The sequence below is a fragment of the Tamandua tetradactyla genome, chromosome 22 (genome assembly GCF_023851605.1).
Source record: "Tamandua tetradactyla isolate mTamTet1 chromosome 22, mTamTet1.pri, whole genome shotgun sequence".
NCBI lineage: Eukaryota > Metazoa > Chordata > Mammalia > Pilosa > Myrmecophagidae > Tamandua > Tamandua tetradactyla.
The window spans coordinates 46,031,943-46,046,817 of record NC_135348.1 but is presented as its reverse complement, the minus strand read 5'-3'; the positions used below and the strand labels follow the sequence as shown (position 1 = coordinate 46,046,817).

Sequence of the window (14,875 nt, the reverse complement as noted above, 5' to 3'; positions counted from 1 at the left end):
AAATGAGTTAGAAAAAATGAATACCTAATTATCCTGAAAGTTTTTGTCTGTAGGAAAGCAGTAATAATGAAGAGTAAGAATACAAGATTTGGAATCTATGTTTTATGTATTTCCTATTGGAAAATGGATAATTATTTAAACCTCTCTCTGTATTAAGGTTCTCATATGTAAGATGGAGCCAATACCATTGGCATCCAAGTTGTTATAAGATGATTGGGATAACACATAAAACCCCAGTACCTTTTTAGCAGCGGTTTAAGTGCTAACTTTCACCTCTTTCAGTCAAAAGGGAAAGCTGGATGATACAAGTGCTGTTTTGGATTTCTTTCTTAAAACTACAAGAAGAAAGTTAGCAAATACTGTAGTTGCCAGGCAGTTTTATTTAAAACTTTACATACTTAAATAACTGATTAAAAAGCAAATGAACATCAGCTTTTTTTTTTTAGTTATACAACAGGAAAGTAATAGGGAAAGTAATGGCTTGTTTGCCAAATTTATTTGGATGTGGGGCCAAGTTCATAAAACTTAAAAAAAAGATAATTCTAAGTCTTTGGAACCTGGGACTTTAAAAATAGTAATTGGATTAATATGGTTCTTGGATTCATGGTTCAACATTTTCTTTGTTTCTTGGTGCCATGGATTTAACAACATATTGGCAGAAATATGAAACTTACCAGTGCATATGACATAAAAAAAGCAATTTGAACGGATAAATTAAAAACTGAAAATGAATGTATTCAGATATTAAATTACAGAACTGTATAACAAATACAAAGTTGTTAACACATTTCCAAAGGAAACCACAACAAAAAATAAATCAGTGTTAATAAAGAGTGGTCTTTTTCATCATTCTCAAAAACTCCTCCTCATTTATTTCTCCATCCCCATCACGATCAGCTTCATCAAGCATTTCCTGTAAAATAAGATATAAATACGACATATGAAATCTATTAAAAATGAATATTGATACAAATGAATATCCAAATACATATTCAAAATCAAATTTTAATTTAAATGTACTATGAGCACAAGGTGAGAAATAGCAACTCACATTTGTATAGTACCATACAAGAAAAAAAGAAGCGAAATTTACCTTGAGTTCATCATCTGTTAAATTTTCCCCTAGCTCCTTAGCAACTCTCTTGATATTGTTTAGTGTTATGCTTCCAGTATCATCATCATCAAATAATTTGAAAGCCTTCAATATTTCTTCTTTTTCATCTTTTTCACTCTTTAAAAAAAGAAACAAGTAAATGTCACTAGTCTTTTATTTATTCTAATCAAGCTGTACTTAATTAGATCTTTGAGGTCTAGGGCAGTAGTGTATCAGGTAGCTAAACTCAGTCATTACTCAGATTTTTAAGAATTGTTCTAATGCCCTTTCATCTGCCCTTACGTTATTTAAATCTAGGGTTTACTGAAGTGGAAAAGGCACAAGATGGTAAAGAGAATGTGTTCTTAATTAACTCCAGCAATTCAGATCCATTATCAAAAATGTAAGCTCCATGAAAACAAGGAGCTTGCTGTCTCATTCAATGCTTTAACTCCACACCATACAACGGTGCCTGGCATAAACAGGCACTGCATAAATGCTTGTGGAATTCAAGGCTTCAAAATTCTGGACCCATTTTCTCTGTTCTGCCTCATGTCCTCATTATTTCTTAAGAAAAGGCCTCTTCCCCAGACTTGGATACCTCTTGACAACATCTGTTCTTTAATCTTGCTCTTCCTGCCCATCTAAATCCCACCCATCCTTAAAGTTATAATTCCAATCCTTCCCCCACAAAATCTCTGATTGCCACAATCCAATACAGAAGGCTACCGCTTTTATTTCTTTGGAAAACAAAATCATTACTGTACCATTTTCACAGTCATTATGGCTAAAAAGTCTTCAAAACTAATGGTGCCAATTCCTTCTTTATCAATTTCAGCAATCATTTTTTTAACTTCTTCTTTCTTTGGTTCAAATCCTAAAGCCCTCATTGCAATCTGAAATAGGAAGCAAATAAATCTGAATATACCATTATCTCATTCATAGCTTAATTACTTATTAGTTACCACCGTCTTTCTTTTTTACTGGATTGGGCAAAAACCTAGACAATCAGGTCTGTAGGCCAACGTTCCACACTGTGTATGAGGTGTGTCGCTGTCACACCCTAGGCTTTGTTTCACTGGGACAAATTTTCCTCATTTATATAATGAGATTAAAATGTTTAACTTCAAAGGCAGTTTTATGTACTGAAGAGACTTTTTAGCAAGCTTTCAGGAGACTATTTTGAAAAAAAAAGATTTAATTATTGCCATAAATAAATACGTTGTTTAAAAATGTTTTAGAATTAAAAATAATTTCAGAACCTTAAATTCTTTCACATCTATGGTTCCAGACCCATCAACATCAAACAAATCAAAGGCTTCTTTAATTTCTTGCTTTTGGGTTTCATTCAATTCAATTTTTGCTGCTCTTTTCTTCCACTGGTCTGAACTCATGCAGTAGTTGGATGCCTGTAATAAAGACATGTGTAGGTGAAATATAAACTATATAAATGGAAAAGTTACCAGAACTAGACTAATTAGATGACAAATTATACAAATAAACATATTAAAGTACCCTATTCCCTATTAGTATTTAATCATGAACCTCAGCTGACATTGTGCTTTTATTATTAAAGTATTGATGGAAAGCCTTGTTCTTTTTTTCTACTTAGATTTTACTTTAGAGAGAAAGAAGAGGTAAAGGAAGGCATGCTAGAAGAGTGGATGGTGCTTGTCAGAATACAACTAGCCTTACTTGGTATATCTGAAAATCTGCTAATACTCACTTTCATATATGCTTGTGTGTCTTATAGTAAAATTCACATATTTTGTGGGATAGGCTTGATTGGAACATGGTATCCTTTCCCACCTTTTTCCAACATGCCTGTACGCAGAAGCTGATAAGTGAAAAAAGTCTACATTTTCTGGGTGAAAAACCACTCCAGAGATCTGGGTAAAAATAAATGTTGGGTTAATTTGTATTCACCTAATATTTGGAAGGTAGAGGCCCTTTTCCTACTGCTTTTTGCTATTTTCTGCTGACAAGCAAGGTCATAGAGATGTGGGGACTTTGGGGATTCTCGTTTCGGCATCTTGCTCCAGCTTTGGGTCAGAATGTTCTGGTGGCACAGGAAGCACAACTGGGCTCCGTGTTCCAATGCATTTAGTCACCAGCTTCATGAGTGTGAAGAGTTGCTTGTGGCAGCCAGATTCTTGACCCTTGGTCTGCAGAAACAGTAGTATGGCCTTCAACTCAATACTTCCAGTGGCAGCCCTCTGAATCCTCACCAATCCAAATTAGTAGTTCTTCTGGGCAATTTTTCAGAGTTTTAAACATTCTTTCTAGAGGTTGCGACTACAAAATGCTCCCCCAGACCCTCCAGCCATTTTCTTTGTTTTGTTTTTTCAATTAAGAAATCTTCACACACTTATTTTCCAAACATGGTGCATGCAATGGCTCATAATATCATCGCAGAGTTGTGTAATCATCACCATGATCAGTTTTTAGAACATTTGCATCATTCCAGAAAAAGAAAAAGAAAAAAACTCATACATACATATACTTTATACTCCTTCCTCATTGACCACTAGTGTTTCCATCTACCCAATTTATTTTACCCTTTGTCCCCCCCATTATTTAATTATTTATTTTTATTCATATTTTTTACTCATCTGTTCATACCCTGGATATAAGGAGCATCAGAAACAAGGTTCTCACAGTCATATAGTCACACTGTAAATGCTACATCTTTATATAATCATCTTCAAGAATGTAGGCTACTGGAGCACAGCTCAACAATTTCAGGTACTTCCTCTAGTCACTCCAATACACTATAAACTAAACTAAAAAGGGACATCTATATAATGCATAAGACTAATCTGCAGGATAACCTCTCAACTCTGTCTGAAATCTCTCATCCACTGAAACTCTGTCTCATTGCTCTCTTCCTTCTTTTGGTCAAGAAGCTTTCTCAATCTCTTGATGCCAGGTCCTGGCTTATCCCAGACTTTCTGTCCCACATTGCCATGGAGATTTACACCCCAGAGAGTCATGTCCCACGTAGGAGGGAAGGCAGTGAGTTCACCTGCCAAGTTGGCTTAGAGAGAGAGGCCACACCTGATCAACAAAAGAGGTTCTCTGGGGGTGACTCTTAGGCCTAATTCTAAGTAGGCTTAGTCTACCCTTTACAGGAATAAGTTTCATAGGAGCAAACCCCAAGATTGAGGGCTCAGCCTATAGATATGGTTGCCCCCACTGCTTGCAAGAGTATTAGAAATCTTCCAAATGGAAGTTTAATATTTCCTCCTTTTTCCTCATTTCCCCAAGGGGACTTTGCAAATACTTCTTTATTTACTGCCCATATCACTCTATTTATCAGGGCATCACACTAACCTGAACAAACCAACAAAATCTCACTCTCTATTCAAGAGTCCATTACTTATGGTGTTCAAATAAACTGACCATAAAAGTTAAATTAAGAAATGCACTATCGACTTCCGGAGAAGATGGCGGCTTAGTAAGACGCGCGGGTCTTAGTTCCTCCTCCAGAAAAGCAACTAAAGGAACAGAAACAATACGAAACAGCTCCCGGAGTCACGACAGAGACCAAAAAGACAGCGTACCCCATTCTGGAACAGCTGAACAGGCAGGGAGAATCTGCTGCGGTGAGATACCCAAGGGGCGCGCGGTTTCCCGGCCGGGGCGGCTGGCGACTGGGGTCCCCTCCACGCACGTGGCTCCCCGGTCTGACTGGGAACATTGGATAGCGGGGCCCTCCCGTCACGCTTGGCGTTTCGGGCCAGCTGGGCAATTGGGACCGGCACTCTCCCAAGCCGCGGCGGCCAGCGACCCCCACCTCCACGCGCGGTTTCCCGGGCCAACTGCCGTGCAGACAGACGAGCGCCACGAGCGCCACCTACTGGGCAGGAAAAGAAAAACAGAGCCCAGAGATTTCACAGAAAAAGCTTTCAACCAGCTGGGTCCCACACCCAGGGAAATCTGATCAAATGCCCAGACACCAGCAGAAAATAATGGATGACGCTCGGAAAATTGAAGATATGGCCCAGTCAAAGGAACAAACCAATAGTTCAAATGAGATACAGGAGCTGAGACAACTAATGCTGAATATACGAACAGAAATGGAAAAATTCTTCAAAAACCAAATCAATAAATTGAGGGAGGACATGAAGAAGACATGGGCTGAACAAAAAGAAGAAATAGAAAATCTGAAAAAACAAATCACAGAACTTATGGGAGTGAAGGACAAAGAAGAAAAAATGGAAAAAACAATGGATACCTACAATGGTAGATCTAAAGAGACAGAAGCTACAATTAGTGAACTGGAGGATGGAACATCTGAATCCCAAAAAGAAACAGAAACTATAGGGAAAAGAATGGAAAAACTTGAGCAGGGGATCAGGGAACTGAATGACAATATGAAGCGCACAAATATACGTGTTGTGGGTGTCCCAGAAGGAGAAGAGAAGGGAAAAGGAGGAGAAAAACTAATGGAAGAAATTATCACTGAAAATTTCCCAACTCTTATGAAAGACCTAAATTTGCAGATCCAAGAAGTGCAGCGCACCCCAAAGAGAATAGACCCAAATAGGCGTTCTCCAAGACACTTACTAGTTAGAATGTCAGAGGTCAAAGAGAAAGAGAGGATCTTGAAAGCAGCAAGAGAAAAACAATCTGTCACATACAAGGGAAACCCAATAAGACTATGTGTAGATTTCTCAGCAGAAACCATGGAAGCTAGAAGACAGTGGGATGATATATTTAAATTACTAAAAGAGAAAAACTGCCAACCAAGACTCCTATATCCAGCAAAATTGTCCTTCAAAAATGAAGGAGAAATTAAAACATTTATAGACAAAAAGTCACTGAGAGAATTTGTGACCAAGAGACCAGCTCTGCAAGAAATACTAAAGGGAGCACTAGAGTCAGATACGAAAAGACAGAAGAGAGAGGTATGGAGTAAAGTGTAGAAAGAAGGAAAATCAGATATGATATATATAATACAAAAGCCAAAATGGTAGAGGAAAATATTATCCAAACAGTAATAATACTAAAAGTTAATGGACTGAATTTCCCAATCAAAAGACATAGAATGGCAGAATGGATTACAACCCAGCAATACCACTGCTAGGTATCTACTCAAGGGACTTAAGGGCAAAGACACAGATGGACATTTGCACACCAGTGTTTATAGCAGCATTATCTACAATTGCAAAGAGATGGAAACAGCCAAAATGTTCATCAACAGACGAGTGGCTAAACAAACTGTGGCGTATACCTACGATGAAATATTATGCAGCTTTAAGACAGACTAAACTTATGAAGCATGTAATAACATGGATGGACCTAGAGAACATTATGCTGAGTGAGTCTAGCCCAAAACTAAAGGACAAATACTGTAAGGTCCCACTGATGTGAACCGACATTCGAGAATCAGCTTGGAATATATCATTGGTAACAGAGACCAGCAGGAGTTAGAAACAGGGTAAGATAATGGGCAATTGGAGCTGAAGGGATACAGACTGTGCAACAGGACTAGATACAAAAACTCAAAAATGGACAGCACAATAATACCTAGGTGTAATGTAACTAGGTTGGAACACTGAATGAAGCTACACCTGAAATATGGTTTTTTGTTTGTTTGTTTGTGTGTTTGTATCTTTTGTTTTTGTTTTTTTCTTTTTCCTTTATATATATATATATTATTAGTATTATTATTTTAATTCTCTTCTCTATATTAACATTCTATATCTTTTTCTGCTGTTTTGCTAGTTCTTTTCCTAAATCGATGCAAATGTACTAAGAAATGATGATCATACATCTATGTGATGATACTAAGAATTACTGAGTGCATTTGTAGAATGGAATGATTTCTAAATGTTGTGTTAATTTCCTTTCTTTTTTTTGATTAATAAAAAAATTTAAAAAAAAAAAAAAAAAAAAAAGAAATGCACTATCCAAAATAGAAATTTTGCACCAAATAAACATCTCTCCCTTTAGTCTCACCCAGAAGTTGAGGTTTTAAAATATGAACGATAGCATCCTTTACCCAGTCTTCTAATATACCTTAGTCCTATCCAGTTCAGCTTCATTCATACCTTTAGTTGAAGTCTGATCTCTTTTTCAACTTTTTAAACAGTTCCTCTATGAGGTATTGCTCACTTTCCTAGCTTTAGAGCTCTAACTCTGAGTCTCAGGTGTCACAGAAGTACCAAAGTTTCTGGGAAAGACCATGTTATATACAAACAGCTCAACATCTCAGAACTTAGAATTAACAGTTACACCTCATGAATACATGTTACTGCTGTAAAAGCTTACAATCTAAGATCCTTTACAATAAGCCCCAACCTAATAACCCATGCTCTCAACTTTCGTTCACCAAATCTCCGTATTATAATTAGCCCATATGATTGAGGCATTATATTTGTCTTTTTTTTCCTGACATTTCATTCAACATATGGCTCTTAAGGTTCATTCATCTAATTGCATGCCTCACAACTTCATTCCTTCTTGAGGCCACTCAGTAGTCCATTGTGTGCCTACACCATAGTTCCCCCTTCCATTCCTCAGTCGTTGCACCCTTAGGCCACCTCCATTCATTGTGGATCAGCACGGCTGCCATAAACACTAGTGTGCAAATGTGCATTCCTGTCTCCCCACTCAGTTCCTCTAGGTATATACTAAGCAACTCTCCAGCAGTTTTAAAACATCTCATTCTCTCTATTCAACTCCTTTCTTATTACAGAGTGATTTCTATTTCCAACACTGAACTTACTTGATACAGACCATTGATATTATTGGTTGTCTCATTTACATTTCACTATCTGGCACCTCCCCGAAGGTCCAGGTATTTTTGATGAAGCACTACCAGCACAGTCATCCATTATCTATCCTCTATTAGAAACCTGGAGGTCATTCCTAACTCCTCCCCTTTTTTCTCACCCCCACATCCAAATGCCAACCAGATTATTTAGATCTATCTCTGAAAGAGCTTTTGAATCTGCCCTCTCTGTTCCATGTTTAATGAAACCGTCTTAGCTTTGCTATTTCCTACCTGGATGACTGCAAATTTCCTAGTCTCTACAACTCCAATTTTCCAAGCCTCCCAATGCATTCTTTCCACCCTCGCTTTTCTAAAATGCAACTCTGATCATGTTATTTCCCAGAGTAAAATCCTTCAATGGTATTCAATTGCTCCAGGACAAAAATCTGCAACTTTTCATGACTTTGGTGTCATACGTCCTTCTCCTCCATCTTCACCTGGCCAAATCAGTTTGGAAACCATCTCCTATAGAAATTTCTCTTATTTCCCCTTCCTCTCTGCAGGGTACTTTAGGTTAGGTTCCCCTTCTATGTGTTCTTAGAAACATCCTGTGCTACTTCCACCTGAGTACTTTTCACCCTATGGTAATGGTCTTTTCTGTTTTCTCCCTACCAGACTGTGAGCTACTTGACAGTAGGGCCATTTTCATTTCATATCAGAAGCCCTAGCAAATGGGCTTATGAATAGGTCCTCAATTGTTTATTGAATATTGTGCCAGTCTGAATCTGTGGGACCCCAGAAAAGCCATGTCCTTTAATCCTCATTCAACATTGCTGGCTGGGAGCATTTTGATTGTTCCACAGAGATATGACCCACCCAGTTGTGGGTGGTAACTTTTGATCAGATAGCTTCCATGGAGTTGTGACTCCAAAAGGAAGCACTTTAGAGAGAGTTCCTTTTTTGTGAATGAGGAGAGCCAGATTCCATGTAATCAGAGACGTTTAGAGATGAATAAGAATTCGCCCGGGGAGAGTCATGAAGCAAGAAGCCTGGAGAGAAAGTGATCCAACATCTCCATGTTCGCCATGTGCCTTTCCAGCTGAGAGAACCCTGATCTCCACTGGCCTTCTTGAACCAAGGTATCTTTTCCTGATGCCTTAGGTTGAACATTTCTACAGCTTTACTTTAACTGGGACACTTTCTCGGTCTTAGAACTGTGAATTTGCAACTTAACAAATTCCCCTTTTTAAAAGCCATTCTGTTTCTGGTATGTTGCATTCCAGCAGCTAGCAAACTAGAACAACTATTTCTTAAAAGTCTATTTCCTGATCAAGCCATTATTGAGATTACACCAGGGTAAAATTTTTTCTTTCAACTGACTATGGCTAACACTCATTTTAACCAACCCCCAATTTTTAAAATTTTCTTAATTAAAGTTTTGAAATAACATGTGCTGTAGGCATTCATTCCCCAGTGTGGGAAAAACATATATTTGACTGTTTCTTTCATTTATTCAATATTTATTGAGTACCTCGTAGTTGCCTGGAACACAATGATAGAAAATAAAAATCTTAAAGAAAATCCTAAAACTAATATATCCTCAAGTATTACACGATTTTGAAATCCTAACATAAGTTACTTTCACCCATTCCCATTTTCAGAGATGCAAACAGTTAAGGTATTTCTGGAACTATTTCATTAGCTTTTGGGTGTTATTCCTTACACCCTTGGAAATGAAAAACCTTATATAAATACAGGTTAATTTATTCAGCATCGACCATGGGGTCAACGAAAGCCAGGTGGCATGCTGTTGAACAATTCCCTGTCACTAGGCATTCGAGGGAGGTGAAGGGTAGTCCCACTGTTTCCGAGTCCAAGGGTTTAGGATGGTAAAAGCAAGGTGCTCACTGCACATGATTCGTTCCTCTAGGGATGCCCCAAAACAGGTCAGAGGAGGCCTAATTCCAGCTGAAGCTACCACTGCGGGAAACGACTTAAAACCCTGGACTCCTGACCGCCGAATCGTGGCTCCATCCACACGCAGGCCGGGGCTTATCCCGAAAGGGCGACGGGTCTCCTCGCACACCTCTGCGGGGCCTCCCTCGGGACGAGCTTTCACAGAAAGGCAGGCTTCCGGGCTGCTTCTCCCGGGCAGGACCCGCTGTCTCGGGAGCCACGGGCGGCGCCGATCTTCCGGCACCGGGGTCGCGGACCACGACCCCACTCCACGCGCGGAGGTTCCCGCAACACCAGGGCTGTGGGAACCGGTCGAACAGCACACTTCCTAAGCCTGGCAAAACCACTTCGCTCCTGTTGGGGCCGCGTCAGCCGCAGCCCGAGCAGGTCGGTTTCCCACTCACCATGCGGCCTCGGGCGCCTGCGGGACCCCCGGCTTCACCCACCCTCCGAGGTCAGCACAGCCTCCACAGCCCCAACGGTAGCCAAGGCCACGCCCACTGGCTCCTTAGGGAGCCCCGCCCACACGCAGTGCTGATGGACAGCCACAGCACCCAATGGACAGAAAAGGAGGCGCTTGGATCCGGCCCCCTCTCTGCTCTCTACCAATAGCGTGGCTCTCCCGCTGCTCTCCTCTCGCGGGTTTGTGGTGGCGCGGACCCTCGGTCGCGCCTGGCCGCACCTCTCCGCACATGCGCAGACTGCGGCCCGGGGTCGGGCCAGTCGGGGGCGACGCTGAGGGGTTCGCGGCGGGAGCGTCGTTCCCTCAGTGCTCATAGGAGCAAGGCTGCTGGTGAGGTGCTATCAGGTGTGGCGACGACGCCGAGGCCCAGCGCTGTCTCTGTGAGGTCGTCGGGCTGAGAACTCAGGGCCTGTGGGCGCGGGGTGGACCCCGGGGCCCCGAGACCCCCTGCGCCGTCCGGGGCGGGAATCCGTCCGGCTCTCCTGTGGGCACGTGGGTGCGCTGGGCGCGGAGCAGACGGCTGGGTACCTGCCGCGCGCTGTCTGCACTGCGACTTGGGCCTCCCACGCGCCGGCCGTGCCCTTGGCCGCATCCCGGGAGGTTCGTCAGAGCGTCCGGCGTGGAGCTGCCCCCTGAGTCGCCCACGGGCAGCGGGGCCCAGCCTGGGCGCTCACCTGAGTGCTGTAAACGGACAGGCTGTCGTCGGACGGCCATTTGCCCGGGCTGCTAGTCCCGAGCCTCACCGGCCGGAGGAGGAAAAAAGCCTGAGAGTGGGCCTCGGACGTGGGGGGAAACCTGAGATGGAGGGGACCTCGGGCATCCTGGGGGGACTGGGGGCACTGAGGGCGTCCCGATGGGACTGAGAGGTGACCCCGGGCATCCCGGGGGGCTGGGGGGACTGAGGGCGTCCCGGGGGGACTGAGAGGTGACCCGGGCGTCTTGGGGGGACTGAGGGCGTCCCGGTGGGACTGAGAGGTGACCCCGGGGGGCTGGGGGGACTGAGGGTGTCCCGGGGGGACTGAGAGGTGACCCGGGCGTCCCGGTGGGACTGAGAGGTGACCCCGGGCGTCCCGGATTGAGGGCGTCCCGGGGGGACTGAGAGGTGACCCGGGCGTCCTGGGGGGACTGAGGGCGTCCCGGTGGGACTGAGAGGTGACCCCGGGCATCTCGGAGGGACTGAGAAGTGACCCCGGGCGTCCTGGGGGGACTAAGAGCGTCCCGGGGGAACTGAGAGGTGACCCCAGGCATCTCGGAGGGACTGAGAAGTGACCCCGGGCATCCTGGGGGGACTGAGGGCGGCCCGGAGGGACTGAGAGGTGACCCCGGGCGTCCCCGGGGGACCGAGGGGCTACAGCTCCTTTGCACCATAGCTCTGAGGTGCTTACACGGCAGGGTTCTTTTCACATCTTCTGCACCGCCTTGTCTAGAGTAAATATTTTATTTTCTAAAAACCATACTGGATCCTGTAACATGGATTCATGAAGAATATTAATTTCTACCTGGTGCTTTTCCTGTGCATTACTTGCAAAGTTAGGGCAGAAAAATGTGCAGAGTACTTTGTAAACAGTCTCCCAAATCACTTTTCATGCTTCAGTACCTAGAAACATGGCACATTTTCCAAAGCCATCAGTTTGGCATGTTCACCTTATATCCCAGGTGGACACCTAAGCATTGTAATCATTCATAACCTCTTCTTAGGCTTCTGAAAAGTAGAGAAAGTTATCTTAATTTTAGAAGTGATTTTACTGAATGAAATTACCCCAGTGGAAATTAAAATGGTGCACATTCAAGATATTTTATGAATTAAATACAATTTTAAGTCCATTTACAATATTGATTTTTCAGGTGAAATATCTCAATCAGAAAGTTGGTCTTGCTCAGATTTAAAGTCAGTTACTTCATCTTTAATATTCAAATATTAAAGGTATTTCTGTGCACTACAAATGCATGATGACCAAGTACAAATCTAATCTAATTGTCATTTCAAGGCTGTCCCATACTTGACTGGATCAGATTTGTTCTCATGGAAATTAAAAGGCTGTGGAATATGTTCACCTGCTTTTTATATCACCTGTGGGTTAGATTTTTGATAATCTGGGGGTATTAATTTCTGGTTAAATAGATTTTTAATAATAGGCTCAGATTCTGTTTCCCAGTCATGAAAAGGAAGTATTCAGGCTCAAAAAACTACTCTTACAAATCCAATTGCATTATAAAGCCATAATAATTATAGAAATCTAGGAAAATATTAAATCCACCAGACTTATTTAATGCTTTCTATATGTCATGCACTGTTCCTAGTAATGGGTGAGTTTGAAAGAAAATAGATGTAGAGTATAAAGATACCGAGAAGATGAAGGGCCTCAGAGCATGATAGGCATAAACTTAAATACAGTATTTTTAATAGAGAGTGCTGAGTGCTTTAGTAGATGTATGTAAAAAGTGCTTTGGGCACAGGAAGGAGGAACTAATCTTCCCTGGGTATTGGAGAAGACTGTATTGAAATTGTGTCATCTGACTTGGGTCGCAAAAAACATATAGTATTCCATTAAGTGAAGAAAGAATGGGATAGTCAAATCAGAGTATAGCACGTACAGAGTGAAAGTAAATGGTATTTTCTGGTGTGTCTAGATGATGGGGTTTTAAGGAAAGATAGAATATGAGTAATAAATTAGGTTAAGGTCTGATTATGGGACACATAACAAGTTAAGAAGTAAAGGCTTTTATTTTTAAGGTAGGTTTTAGGCAGTAGAGTGATCCAGTTAGGTTTGTGCTTTTCAAAGATATTCCAACAGCCGTATGCAAGAGGATGCCTCTTTGGAAGCAGTTAAAGTGCCTCAATAAAGCAGTGCCAGGTAGGGGTCATGTGGGCTTCAGAAGTTGTTGAGCTTAAATTCATATTGGAGGAATACTGACAGGACATCTTTTTTTCCTCTATTTGAATTTTGTATCTAAATATAAGAGAACAAATATGGTTAGAACTATTCATTAATTCACTCAACAAATATTTATTGAATGCCTGCAATATGTCAGGCAGTACTTTAAGCACTTGGGATAATCCTTCAGTGACTAAAATTGCCTTCCTGAAAATTACATTCCAACAGAGGAAGATAGTTGATAAATAGTAAGCATCATAAATCGGTAAACTATGTACTATGTTTCAACGTGACGAGCGTTACAGAAAAAAAAAGTAGTGTAAAGGAAATTGAGAGTACAGTATGAAAGAAAGAGTTTGTGGTATAAAGTATGGTCATCACATTAGGCCTCATGGAAAAGGAGAAATTTGAGAACATAATTTGAAGTGGTGAGACAAAAGATTTCTTTAGAGCACTCCAGGCACAGGGAACAGCTAGAACAAAACAGTAAGGTAGGGAATATGCCCTGCATGTTATAGAAATAGAAAGGAGGCCAGAGCAGAGTAGTCAAGGGGTAGAGATAAACTCAAAGGGGTAAGGAGTATTAGGACATGGGAAGGACTTACGACTTTCTTTTTTTACATTCTTGAATGTCCAATTCTAATTCCTCCTCTTAAATTAATCTTCCTCATACAATATAGAACACAATCATCCCAAATTAACATCTGCATCCAATCCAGGACTTATGACTTTCTGAGTGAAATGGGAAGCTTTGTAAGAATTTAAGCAGAGGAGTGAAAGGTTTTGAAAAAATTTTAAAAGGGGGTCCTGTGTTAAAGGAATAAAGACTTTATTTTCTGAATTAGAGGTTTTTAAGCAATGGCATGATATGAGTAGACTGCTATGTGGGGAATAAACTGGAAATAGGTATACTGTTAGTTTTTACAATGAATAAGGCTAATCATACCCATCAGAAAATAGTGATTTTTTTTCTTTTCTTTTTTTTTTTTGCTGCAGGTCTTGAAAAGCACTGAATGTCTTGGTATTCTAATTAACTACGTTAGACAAGACTAGACATGGTCTTAGGAAAAGAAAGTTTCTTTTGATGTCAAATCCCAGTGAAATCATCATACTCTGTTCTTCCATTACACACTTAGCAAGTTACAGAAACATTAAGCTGGCAAGTAAAGTTGTTAGGGATTCCAGTAATGAAAACAGAAAACTGTGGAAAACTTTGGTACTGATGCATAGCAGAACAAGAATCAGACTGAATCAGTGCAATGCCAAAGTTGCCAGAGGTACTTATTGTCTTTGAAATTATCCATTTCACTATTCCCTTCACCTTCTTTGATTTTTTTTTTTTTTTTTTTTTTAAAGAGGGAGGAAGGGAAGGAAAGACAGAGAGAAGGAAGGAAGGAAGGAAGAAAGGGAAACATCTTTAAACATTTTCTTGTTTTATTGTATTTTGTTTGTTTGTTTGTTTTTTTACATGGGCTGGGGCCGGGAATCGAACCGAGGTCCTCCGGCATGGCAGGCAAGCACTTTGCCCGCTGAGCCACCGCGGCCCGCCCTTCTTTGATTTTTTTTATACCCAACCTCTTTGAAGATGGAGAGATTCTTGTTTTGAGTTTCTATTTTATGCTAGTTATAGTCAATTGTACTTTTGCAAAATAATTTAGGAGTGTTTCTAAGTTTAGGATTGATAAGACTGCCTTTTTTTTTTAATTACTACACACATAATATAGCTTCTTCAAATGATGCAAGAGAGTTATTTAGAATATTTTGAT

At 41.2% G+C, this 14,875-nt stretch overlaps 2 protein-coding genes across 29 annotated transcripts in view; one reads left to right on the top strand and one right to left on the bottom strand.

The window, feature by feature from the left end:
* Positions 1 to 360: 360 nt before the first annotated feature.
* LOC143666369 (centrin-4) lies at positions 361 to 10,305 on the bottom strand. 2 transcript variants are annotated; one of them, XM_077140139.1, is made up of 5 exons: positions 10,175 to 10,305; positions 2,356 to 2,502; positions 1,861 to 1,989; positions 1,094 to 1,231; positions 361 to 913 (listed from the first exon to the last, which is right to left on the bottom strand). In XM_077140139.1, exons 1-5 carry the CDS (start codon positions 10,175 to 10,177, stop codon positions 824 to 826), a joined length of 507 nt encoding a protein of 168 aa, XP_076996254.1. In that variant the 5' UTR covers positions 10,178 to 10,305; the 3' UTR covers positions 361 to 823. The 2 variants fall into 2 exon arrangements, with proteins under 2 accessions (XP_076996254.1, XP_076996255.1); XM_077140140.1 differs by lacking the exon at positions 10,175 to 10,305 and adding an exon at positions 9,901 to 10,003.
* The window catches only part of BBS12 (Bardet-Biedl syndrome 12), a 56,928-nt gene continuing 52,097 nt past the window's right edge, over positions 10,045 to 14,875 (top strand). For 16 of the 27 annotated variants that reach the window (XM_077140130.1, XM_077140120.1, XM_077140122.1 and 13 more), the window contains exon 1: positions 10,417 to 10,578. The gene's annotated coding sequence lies outside the window, so the exon portion shown is untranslated. Of the gene's footprint in view, positions 10,158 to 10,415; positions 10,619 to 14,105; positions 14,387 to 14,875 lie in introns of those variants that run through there. The other 11 variants (XM_077140123.1, XM_077140127.1, XM_077140138.1 and 8 more) reach the window with 9 other exon arrangements.

Coding starts and splice junctions, on each gene's coding strand:
- LOC143666369 (XM_077140139.1), bottom strand. Junction 1,990..2,355: donor TAGATGTGAAAGAATTTAAG/GTTCTGAAATTA, acceptor TTCCTATTTCAG/ATTGCAATGAGGGCTTTAGG. Junction 1,232..1,860: donor CCATAATGACTGTGAAAATG/GTACAGTAATGA, acceptor CTTTTTTTAAAG/AGTGAAAAAGATGAAAAAGA.